Raw genomic sequence first — 12,345 nt, 5'->3', positions numbered from 1 at the left:
AAAATCTGTTTTAACTTTGATTTTACATTTTATTTAATTAATTCGCATATGATATTTTGAATCTTAATAAATTTCAGTGATAATCAAAACTGTTAGGAAAAGTATTGTTAAAATAAGCATTTCTCTCATCTTTCGTGTGTGATATGTAGAGATTAAAGATCTAAGGAATATCAAATACTACAAGGTTATAAACATCTATTGAAAACATTTAGTCCAAGTTATAACTTTGAATTTCTAGAATATTTTTAGCAAATGACTTTTGAATGACGGGGCTCCTCAAGGAAATGTTTATTGACTGTGATTTAACCGTGTCCTATCTAAATGTGCACTATCCAGCTTTTCTTTCACAATTTCCGTATCTAATCAAATTTTGGCCCCGATTATTAACCATGCTATAACCATATATTTTAGCCCAAAAATCTTAATGGCTATTAAAGTGACATAAATACTGCTACTGGTGTAAGAATTTGAAACTCAATTGCAGGTAGCATTCTTCTAATCGTCCTGCACTTGATTCCTTATCCACTTTGTTGCCACCCACTTCTCTCCTTTTATGACGGGGCAGCTTCCGTGGGCTGATGTCTGCCGAAGTAAACATAGAAAGATGGGCAAATAATGAGCGGTTGAGCGCATCGAGTCCAGAATGTGTTAGTTTAGCCCAATAATAATCAGAATATTACAGCCGTCGTAAGTTCGATGAATAAAAATACTAACCTTCTCACCAAAAATAAAAAATAAAAAAGAAATACTAACCTGATCAATAGTACCATTAGGTAATAATGAATAAAATAGAAGCGCATCCCCCTTGCGTGGTCTTACTCTTAAACCAATACAGTCCTCGACATTACCGTCCCTGTTGAATCCATTCTGCCCAAAATAATACGTTAATTACCTTAGGAAATGCGAAGTGCGTGAATAAAGATGTAATGACAAACTTGGTCTTACCTCATACGGAAACATGGTCTCCCCACCTTCTGGAACATCAGTTAAATACAGCAAAAAAGAAGCTACCTGCATGGAACTTAGTTAAGAATCGAACTTATTAAACTTAAATTATGCAAGTTCAAGAGCTAAAAATGTAAAGAAAAATAGCGATTCAATACTAAAATATGAGACGGAGATAAGTATAAGCAATTTGATTCGAATTAGGTAACTAGAAATAGGGACAGCCCCAACGGGTTTGGATAGGATACTTCATTATCGGTTTCCATGTTCACTTTAATAAAATATTTGTTTATGATTTCTTACTTCTACATATAGCAACTTGAATATCTATTTATGTACCCTATTGGCACTTTCGTATTTTAATTGTAAAACATAATAATATTTAACTAAATTCAAACACACTAAAATAAAGTACAAAAACATATTTATCATGACAGCCTCGCTTTGTTCTGCAAAACATGCAAGCTTTGGAAAAAAAAGTCACAGATTCAGTTGCTCATACTAATAAAAATTAAGAAACTAACCATTAACATTTACCGATAAAAAAAATTTTGGAACTACAAAAGATCCAAATGCAATTATAAGAAATCTGGATAGTCCTCAATATGAGGATAATGTTGAGGCTAGAGAAAAGGAAGGGCCTTCGCTGAGATTTTTTTTCAGATACTCAAATTAGAGTGGTCTTCCCTCTATTTTAAAGTATTATATAAACCAGAAAATATTACACTCCTCTTTTTTAAGAATTTAATAACTACAATATTTTAATTCATTTTAACGTGAAAAACCTTTCCATCTATCCCTTTCTTTTCATCAACAAAGGTGCTATTCTACAAATACTTTTGAATTTTTTATGATTTTCTTTTAACTTGCTGTATGTTTATTAACGAACTACAATTCTTGGTGTATTTTTATTAAGAAACAACACTAAAATTACCTATCAAACAACATTGAGTCTTGTCCAATTTTAAAACTTATTACACTTTAAACGTCTTTTACGAGACAAGAGTATAATTTAACATAAGTATTAACTCTTATATTCAATCCCCTGTTAAGTAGCTTCGGATGAATACCAAACTTAGTAGAAAATGACAAATCATGGGCCATTGTTGTCGGTGCTTGTACGCGAATAACTATCCACAAAATCCATAACAACTTGAAAATAAGAATGTACGAGTTTAACTTTAGAGTTTAGACGTACCCTTTGGCTCTGCAGTGGGCCATATTCTGCTTCATCAAATGCATCATAATGAGAATTGTATTTTTGTCCAACCTCATAGCGTAGAATATTAAATGCCTGAAACATTGGTTATTACTCAGATACTTTAGAATCACCTTAAAAATAAAAGATTTACAAATTCGACAAAATAAAATGGCACCGTAGTTGCAGATAATTAGCTCAGGAAGGAAAGCTAATATAATTCGTAGTCTAAATGTTCAAGAACATTGGTTTTAAAGGTGTTTAACGTTTTTCCCCTTTCTTTTAGTTAAAAATTCATTAGGGTTAATTAAAGGTGAAGGCAAAAGCTCTAAACAATACTTCTAGCCTACATAGAAGTTTTGGTTGCACCTAATCAAAAGTAAAATTGAAGATTAAAAATTTCAAAAATTGTAGTAGGTGACATTATTTCAATAGCAATGACAACTGGTGGTTTGGGCCATGAAAATATAGAATACAACGTAGAAAATTAGTCCAAATTCACTAGCAACATGGGGACTATTACTTTGTTAGGGAAGCAAAGAATTAAGAAGACGCCAACTCATATCATGTCAGTGGCAACACAAATGTGTCGTTGAACCATGAAAGATTCGTTTGTACAAAATGTACGAAATCAAACCTCATAGCCGTAGGCATCAAACAAAAAGTTTCCTGCCAACCATGAGGAACAAATTCACCGTTTGAAATGGTACAGATTTACAAAATGATTCTCAGAATCAAACCCCATTAGCCAATCCCCACCAATGTGTGTTAATTTTAATGTACCATTTCCATCAACAGACAGGTCTTTTGATATTAAAATGATCTCTTGATACTCAAAGGATAAATATTATCATAGGAAAAATGTTAATCGCATGATTGTTATGTTGAACATTGTTCACAATTAATAGATCTCTTCTGCATCAAACAATAGTAACTGACTCAGATTAAACATCTAATTAACAGTAAATTAGCAGTTTTTAACTTTTTTATTTCAGATACAGATTCAAATAGTGAACCAGCTAAAGCAAAAAAACTAAAAAAAAATTAGTAAATCAGATTAACAAGCCTTTTCAAAATGCTTTTTCTGCAGAGCGAGACAGCTAGCTTAGTAGGGATGTTACCTCTCCATGAGTCCTTGGAATTTTTGTTGCTTTCGCAATTTTCTCCTCAATGGCATCTAAAATCCCCGTTTCATCCTCAGAAGCACTCATAAAAACACCAGAGCTGTTAAAAGAAAATGTAGATATAAGCTTGCAATATATAATGTACATCTTTTGGATTTTAGTAGAAGGTCCTCATAACCATAATGGCCAATTCTCCCATGGGCAAGATACTTTATCTTGGGTTGTATTTGCACCATAAAATGGCCTGTAAAATATTGGCATATTACCAAAAGTCTCAGTAATTGAAACTCCCACGAATTACTCGAGGAGATTTTTTTTTTTGTGTGGAATTTAGTTTAAAACATAATAAATTTATAAAACCTGTCATCTAAGAACCACATGAGGCCTTATATTCTATCTTCAAAGAGACAAGAGGTCAAGATTCGGGAAGTCAAAACAAGATGTGTTAATATCTTGCTCATAAAGTTCAGTGTCTAGGTTAGAGGCAAGGAGTAGAACAAAAAATATAAAGGAATCAAACAGATTGCATCTAATTTCTCAGAACTTGAAAATCTGTTAGGCTCACCATAATCCCAATCAGATTGACCTTTTCTCCGAATTTGTGATAAAATCACACATTTAACATTCTACTTTGTGCAGTTTATAATGAAGTCAGAAGACAGTTAAGTATTCCACAGACACATACTAACGTACACTCTACCTTGTTCTGATTCCCTTTGTACTCTCCTCCGTTTCTCCCTTGCGTAATGCCAATGTTGATGACTTGAGTCCTCCTCTTGCCATTTCAATTATGCTTTCACATTGTTCTGCACTCGCAAAATTAGGAAAATACAGAGCGCGAGGATACCAACTCAAAACCTAAGGAGCACAGATTAAAGACACATTTATTTGAAAGTCAAAGCTCAAGTCAAACCTCCAACAGATTCGTATGCCTAACATTATAATATTCGAGCAGCAATGATATTATTAATTTGAGATTTGCGATCCTTCTCATGAACGTTCATAAAATCAAAATGTTAACGTAAATTCACCTTAATAAACTAATTCACACCACATTGCACTATTTCAAACAGGAATCACAAAATACCGCGATCATCTTAGCAAGTAACTAGCAGAAGAACGTTTCAGCGGAAAATCGCGAAGCACAGAAGAAGCTAAATGCGCACCTGAAAAGGAATCAATGTAACGTAATCGTCGCCGGAGTCTCCGGCTTTCAACAAATGATACTCCGTCTTCTCCTGCGTCGATTTTTCAAGTAACCTCGCTCTCGGTCTCGGTCTCGGTCTCAGCCTCAGGTCATATTCATGTTTCTGCAAATTCTCAGCGATCCATTACTAGGAATATTTTCCAGCGAAAACAAACAAAACCAAAGGAAAACGAGCGTAAAATGGAAGAACAACGTGATTAGGAGTATTGAGAAGGGAAACCTGAGAGTGAGAGAAGAGACTGGAAGCAGAGAATCCAGCGAGGAAGAAGAAGATGCAAATAAGGAAAACGGAAGGCAAGTCGAGCTTGTTCATCCTCCGATTTCCTTTAACCGTTTTGGTTTTCATGTGAAATGCGTGTGGAGAGTTTTTTTTCTGCTTTACGTTCTTCGAGGTGCAAATTGAATGCTAACTGACATTGCCAAGCAACTCTGAAACTTATAGAAGTTGGCAATGCGCTTCTCTCAGTGGACTGGCCTCTTTCTAACGGATTTCCAGGTGCGGCACCTTGTCTATGTGCGTCGTTTATTTGAAGGAAAATGGTTACGTATCCTTAAAATACAGGTTAAAAAATTAAAAATATAAAGCTTTTAATTAGAAAGCATAAAACTGTATATTGTTGTGATTTTTAATGCAATCTTTATTTTATTTTATTTTTACACTTTTTAACTGGACCCTTATTTAAATTTGCATCAAATACAGTCTCGGTTGACAAATATAGTTATATGTTGGATTCAGTAATTAATGTATAGCAAGACATACGTGCCATAAAAAACAAAAAAGAATAAATATTCTTATTCAGACTTCTGAGATTTGTACTATAAAGTCCAAATAGTTAGAAAATATAAAATAATAATCATTTGTTGCCTTAATTACATTTCTTTTATCTATAAATTTTTTGACTTGTTAGTGAATTTTATTCTCAACAAATTAATTGAACGTATTTCAATTTTTTTAAAATTTAATTTTTTTTACCTTCCATTATTTATTTGATAAAAAATTAAGTGTAAAATTTACCAAAAAAAAAGATAAATTTCTACCAAAAGTTAAAAAGTCGTGGATAAAATTTGTCAGGAAAATATAAATTTGGATTATGCCATGTTAGCTCTCGTTAGTCAATTCCCAGAAATGGCAAAAGATAAATTTTGCAAGTTTTTTAAAAGTAGCAAGTAAAATACCTCAAACTAATTTGTTGGGTTCGCTAAAAAAAATTAGGGGGGAAGAGCAATGAAACCTTATTTTTATTTATTTTCATGTGATTAGGTTTTTATTTATTTTGTTTGATATACAATGGTGACACTATGAATTAAACCTAAGATGTCATGTATATTATTCAAATTCCCCACCTAGGTTGATCCTAATGAGATTTTTTTATACTTTTAATGAACTTTTTATTTTATTTTTATTGATCCCATCATTTTTTGCGAGTTGACCCGACAAGATCAGCCAATTTTGTCATTCCTACTTAGCTTTTCTTCATACAGAAAGTAGAAAGGATGAGTTTTCTTATTAGTGTATCGGGAATCAGAGCCCTTTGTAAGTGTATTAACCTATAAAAGTTCTTACTATTAATGAGCCAACACTACACTAGTATCTACTCATTAAGTCCATACTACTATCAAATTTCTTAACAGTCTAATGAACTCACTTAGTTTTAACCATTGAAATAAAAGTCTCTTTATAATAAATAACTAATATAATTATTTTATAATATATGCTCACATAAATAATTGGAAATATATAAATATCCAACACTGCTTTGCTTTGGTCAAGTTATGATTGATAGTGGGTGTGTCGTTGTTTTGCTTGCAAACTGAACATGCTCGTTCCCACGGCGTGCAGGCAACAGATACAGATTGCAATTTGCGTGCAAGGGAGCAGCGGCCAAGTTGCTCCAGCAACATTTCCCTTGGCGTTTCTCAGACCACAAAAATATAAAAGCACGAAATGCATTTGGTTCGGATAATCTCAGTCCTAAGGGGGTTAAGCGCATCAGATGGACGGTGCATAAGAAGCCCACGTGGACAAGAAGCTTCTCCACATAACTTAGAGGCAGGGTAGGCTACAGGGTCTCTCTTTCTCATCTATGAAAATAGGAAAATACAGAGTTTATTTACTTGTTCTCCTCTTCCATGTAAATAATATGTGGTCCTCGGAACGAAGACATGAAAACCATTTTTTGCGACTTTCAATTAATCACTGAACATAATAATATCCTATTCTTCTTCCTCCTCCTCCTCCTCCTCATCCTCCAAGTCGGAAATTGAACCGGGATTTTAAACCAAACTCTATTCTGCTGCGTTGGTGATAGCTTAAACTCAACAGGTAAATGATTAGACAAAATGTCTACTGTTCACTAATTCCAAGTGCAAGACAAGCCAGACCAGGCAACAGTTATGGCTCATTGATCATCCATAATCACAAAGCTTCAAAATTTTCTCACCGGATTTCCATCAAGGCTAAGGCCATAAAAGATGAGATGGATGGAGAAACAAGCGGATCTTCAGGACGTAGCTGGGATCCTGGGTTGGAAATTGAAGTCCCTTTTGAGCAGAGGCCGGTATGTGTTAACAGCTACACAATTGTGGCAATAATTGTTTTTTTGGATGATCTTTGAAATCTACATGATATAGCATGGTGTATCATTAGTTCATTAATTTTATGGCTGAACCTAGCAAGTGAGTTACATATCCGTGGATGCATGCATAAAAATTGGAACGGTTCATGATAAGGGATTAAAATGAATTATTAGTTATCAGGATTGTTTCACTAAAACTAGTTTCATTTTTCATTTTATGCTAACCCCGATTCCTCATGGTGTAATAGGTGAATGAGTACTCATCTCTAAAGGATGGAATCTTGTATTCGTGGGTGAACTGGGTCCGGGGTCGTTCTTCCTTCGCCTTGGAAGTCTCTGGCTGGCAGTATTTACAGTTCTTGGAGGACCAATTGCAGCTGCAAGCTTTAATCCTTCTAAAGTAAGGAAGAAGTTAAAATATATGTGTGCATAATTATTGAAACATCTAATCAACTAGAAATTTTGATGCATACACAACGTAACACACGAATACGTGCCAGCTGCCCACAACATTTATACCGCTCATAAAATTTCCTTAATGTCTGCATTAACGTTCAGAACATTGCAGGAGCCTCTAAGATTTATACTAGCTGCTGGAACGGGAACTCTCTTCATTGTGTCTTTGATTGTCTTGAGGATTTATCTGGTGCGTTCTAAATTCCAATCCTCCTTTTGTTCTTCATGTCACAGCCATTTCATTACTGGGGACAAGGGAGGATGGGGTGAGGCAGAGATTTAAAAACAAATTTGTCCTGGTGTAGTATATCATGAATTCAAATCCATATTGCATTTGTCCAAGGATTGGAAGTTGTCGGAACTCCCTTTTGTAGTCATCATGCATGCTGTTTATATTGTTGCCAAAGTGAACATTATAATGAGATTTTCAACTGAATGTAATCTGTTGGTCATTCACACTAACTATACCCGATGGTTAAGTGACTGAGCTATGGCTGCACCTTCACACTAAAATAACTGTTGAAGTTAAGACTTAAGACAATTGAATTACAATGCAGGGTTGGAGTTATGTCGGTGACAGACTTCTATCAGCGGTCATCCCTTATGAAGAAAGCGGATGGTACGATGGACAGATGTGGGTCAAGCCACCCGAGGTTAGCCTCTTCTACACATTCTTCCTGCACCTAGAGAGAACAGAACAAAAATATGCCTGAAAACATCACATGTGAAAAATTATATTGAAGGTGGTAGATTCAGTGCGCTATAATATATATATATATATATATATATATACACACACACACACACACGCATTGCAAACTGACAAATTTATGATTCTATCAACAGCAGAATATTGACAGTAAAATATGCCTGAATGAATATAAAAGTAGCCAATTTTAGACGTTGCTTGCAATTTGGAACTAGGTAGGATAAGATCAATTGCTAGCCTTTCTAGCAAAAGACAGGGTCATTTCTAAGGCAAACAGATAAAATGGTAGCAACTTGTAATTGGCTTTCAAATTGTAAGAGATACTTCTTGATTAAGCAACAAGCAGTCTGTTCAGAATTAGTGGATATGAAGGATATGGAATAACGTGTAGCTGAAATGTGCTAACAAATATTAATACTACTAAATGAACCAACCAGTGACATGTTTCATTTCTCACATTTCAGGCAATATAATCTGAAAACTTAATTTCTTTGCAGATCCTAGCTCGTGATAGATTGTTGGGCTCTTACAAGGTACTGGACATCACAAAGTATCACAGCATGCTTGAATTCATAAAGATTTTGGATACAGACTAGAGAGCAATATGTTAAATTTGATTTCTTGCAGCATGGTTCACATACATTCCATGTCCCCAGGTTAAACCAGTCGTTAAACTGCTGAAGCAAACTCTAGTTGGGACAGGAGCATTGCTTGTTACAGGAGTAATGCTATTTATCTTTGCTACACCAGTGGAGAATTTTTTTCGAACTACCTTTACCAAAGAAGAAATTAAATCAACTGTTCAAGCTCCCAAGGTTAACACAAAGCTCCTAAGGTAAGAGAAGACATAAAAATCCTTCACTATCTTCCACAGTTTTCTTCCGTGTCATTGCAATTTTTTAATGCATATTGCAGAAAAGAGGAGTTGCTTAAATTGCCAGTGGAGGTGATAACTGATGATGATCTAGCAGCAGCTGCTGCTGAGGCTGCTGATGGAAGACCTGTCTATTGTAGGGATAGGTATTATCGAGCATTAGCAGGAGGGCAGTACTGCAAATGGGAAGATCTGCTCAAATAAAGGATAAAAAAGAGGCATATGTAGTCAATTTCATTTAGTAAAAGAAGTTTGCAATTTGTGGAGACTCTGTGGCCCAACGCCATATTCTATTAGTTTAGAAAATTATTTTAAGTCATTCAAAGCAAAGCCAAAGCCAGAAATAGATGGAGAAGAAACATACAATCAAACCTAACATTAACATGACAATATAAAACTACATGTCTAGCATATTACTATTTGCATATAAATCCAGAGGGAAGAGCAACACATTTAAGAGGGGGAAACAAGAAAAACAGACTTAAATATATAGATAAATATATACCAGTAGAAACACATAAGTTACACATGCCTATATTGGCAAGTCTACGTAAGTAGAAACTGTATTTGCTGTACCTTGAACTATGATGGCCAAGTAAATTCCAGGAAATTGTCCAGCTCCATGACCTCTCCAACACGGGGATGAAACTCATTGTGCAGCGAAACAACTAGCTTCCATAATACTGACCAAAATAAAGAATCTTTGATTATAACAGAAAGGCAACTGCAGAGGTATATTGCATGCATAGAAATCCATGATGTATATCTGTGAAGATTCGGATTGCACAACAATTCTGAGACAAGTAGCGCCAGAAAATACTTTTGACAAAATAGATGTTGGGGCAAATCAGCTCAAGCATGATATTGGTTCCTTATATATTAAAACAGCACCAGCAGCCAACCCTTGACCAAGTGAAGTAACTTCAGTATTTGGCTAACATATCGATCACTAGGCAGATGAAAAGTTGAATTTGCAATATCCAATAGAACAACTAGAGGCTTGTAATGAGTTTTCCTTTCAGTACTTACAGAACATCCCAAGAGTCATTCTGTAACTGTAAATGGACAGGGAAATATTCTAAAATCAGTAAATCCCTAAATAGATATTAGTAAAGAATTTGTTGATCTTTCCAAATTGTTCTAGCAAGGACACAATAAATTCGTTGACAGTGTCGGTCAAAAAGTCCAATGGATATACCTATTGAACAAGTTTCTTGCACCAATGAAGAATTCGGAACATTTGTGCTCCAACAACATTCCTAAATGATTTCTTGCTTGCTTTGGCATATTCAAGATCAAGTGTCCGATATGCAAGAGCAAACAGATACATGCTGGATGAAGTCTTCTGCAGATTGCAGAAAAGAGACAGTCAGTATATCCACAGCAAATTACTTGGGTTGGGTCTTTGAGAGAGAAATTCTAAAATATTGATTAGCTATCTACCACTTCTAAATGTCCAAGATGAAACAAAATAGTTAAAAAATGAGATATTTTATTCCTACAGGCAGAAAAAAATAGCTAAAAGTTTTCAGAATTCAGTAAGCAGAGCTAAGCTAAAGTTGAAATAAAATAGGTTTATAAATCTGAACAACTTCTCTTCTATATAAATGGTTTCACGCAATTTAACAGTCAAGAGCCAATCAGATAATTCTTGTTAAAAAATATATGAAATGTGGCTGTGGCCTGTGGGCACTTTACCAAGCCAAAATGCATGTCAAACAGACTTCAACAGTTTAAAAATAGATTAAACAAAATACAGTTTTAGTGCAAAATCCAAAATACAGATGTCAACTTTTCATTTCTGTGAACATTAAAAATTTTCCCCAAGATCCATATTTTATACATCATTCTATAATAATCATTTGATACCATACGTTTTAAAAAGAAAAACCTCTGTTGCTAACATTAAATAAAATTTTCACAAAGTTAAAAGAAGAGAATAAATACACCTAATTACTCAACTTACCTGTCAGCTTGCTCACTATAGTCCAAGCCATCCCAGAACCTTTGTGATGGCATTGTACGACCATTCTTATCTTTGCCATATGTTTCAACGTACCAACCCCCTATGTCATGGAAGCCACAACGAGGCTCAAATAGCCAAAATCTGTATAATTAAGGCAATGAAATTATTAAAAAGTATTATGACAGCAATGAGAGAGCAGCAGACAATCTTCATCTTCATTAAATAACAAGTTGCCCGGTACCGAGAAAAATTCACATAAACTTGAGAATACAGCAATAAGTTCATTTTGCAGTTAGAAGCAGTACAGATTATGAGAAAGAGTTCTTCTGACTTCTGACTTCTGAGTAATAAATCCACAAACCACAATATCACTTCATCAATTCTGGTTCCTTCACCCGAGAAGGTGTAGCAACACCATTTTCCAGATAATTGAAACTTAGTACAAGTAAATTAACCCAATGACCACATTGCTTTAACCTTTAATAGAACCATTGATTAGCCTAACATCAACACCAGGAAAAGAATGAAAAAAAAAATGCAAACATGGAAAGAGAAGATTGGTATGGATAAAAAGACCACATGTTCCAACACACACAAACAAATCCTCTAACAAATTATATAATAATAAGAGAGCAACAGCATCAGGGTATATGCATTAATGAACCCCAAAGAGATTGTTGTGCTAACTCAACAGCAATACAAAATATAGAGAGAGATGTCAAAGCTTTACTTGCTTGGTGGTAAGCGTGCTCTAGTGCATCTACATTCACAAACTGAAACTTTCTCACTCACTTCATACCAATGCATATGCTTCACCTGAAATTTTTTATCATAACATTACATAATTATAGCATCTAGCTATACCAAGTTATATATAAGACTAAATTTCTAGTAACTAGCAAGATCCCAAAAACCAAACCATGCTTGTTCTCATATTTAAAAATATTAGAAATGGAAACAAAGAAGACTTGGTGCTAATGCAAAAGTAAAATTCCCAATTAAGTTGTTAGAATCGATCAATATTCATTATAATCAGTCAATAGATATTATTGATTTCCTTCTTGTAACAAGTATTCTGATTGATTAGATCAGACAGTAAATGTTTATAAATCAGGATATCAACCTTTGTTGTTCTTATATTGTGATGGGAATCTCTCCTATTTCTTTCTGCTTGTTGTAATCTTCCATTATGCATATTATTTCCCCTTTTTATAAGAGAGATTGTACTGTTTGACTAAAGTAAGACATAGAAATATCTTCCAAATTAAGTTCTAATAGTTAAATCATCAA

The 12,345-nt window shown here is 34.4% G+C and overlaps 2 protein-coding genes and 1 pseudogene across 4 annotated transcripts; 1 reads left to right on the top strand and 2 right to left on the bottom strand.

Moving 5' to 3' along the window:
• Window positions 1-207: 207 nt before the first annotated feature.
• On the bottom strand, window positions 208-4,975 carry LOC114404143 (probable prolyl 4-hydroxylase 9). Its single transcript, XM_028367245.1, has 8 exons — window positions 4,695-4,975; window positions 4,434-4,577; window positions 3,968-4,125; window positions 3,265-3,367; window positions 2,144-2,239; window positions 946-1,011; window positions 754-867; window positions 208-582 (listed from the first exon to the last, which is right to left on the bottom strand). Exons 1-8 carry the CDS (start codon window positions 4,818-4,820, stop codon window positions 496-498), a joined length of 894 nt encoding a protein of 297 aa, XP_028223046.1. The 5' UTR covers window positions 4,821-4,975; the 3' UTR covers window positions 208-495.
• A 1,197-nt stretch (window positions 4,976-6,172) lies between these two features.
• LOC114404139 lies at window positions 6,173-11,883 on the bottom strand. Of its 3 annotated transcripts, none has more exons than XM_028367241.1 (5): window positions 11,786-11,883; window positions 11,056-11,196; window positions 10,288-10,434; window positions 9,666-10,144; window positions 6,173-8,215 (listed from the first exon to the last, which is right to left on the bottom strand). In XM_028367241.1, exons 1-4 carry the CDS (start codon window positions 11,860-11,862, stop codon window positions 10,108-10,110), a joined length of 402 nt encoding a protein of 133 aa, XP_028223042.1. In that variant the 5' UTR covers window positions 11,863-11,883; the 3' UTR covers window positions 6,173-8,215; window positions 9,666-10,107. The 3 variants fall into 3 exon arrangements, with proteins under 3 accessions (XP_028223042.1, XP_028223043.1, XP_028223041.1); XM_028367242.1 differs by having other exon boundaries at window positions 6,173-8,189; XM_028367240.1 differs by lacking the exon at window positions 6,173-8,215 and adding an exon at window positions 8,809-9,281.
• LOC114404138 lies at window positions 6,773-9,500 on the top strand (annotated as a pseudogene).
• Window positions 11,884-12,345: the final 462 nt, after the last annotated feature.

The sequence above is a fragment of the Glycine soja genome, unplaced genomic scaffold (assembly GCF_004193775.1).
Source record: "Glycine soja cultivar W05 unplaced genomic scaffold, ASM419377v2 tig00000501_1_pilon, whole genome shotgun sequence".
NCBI classification, from domain to species: Eukaryota; Viridiplantae; Streptophyta; class Magnoliopsida; order Fabales; family Fabaceae; genus Glycine; species Glycine soja.
This window is presented reverse-complemented; position numbering and strand designations above follow the sequence as displayed.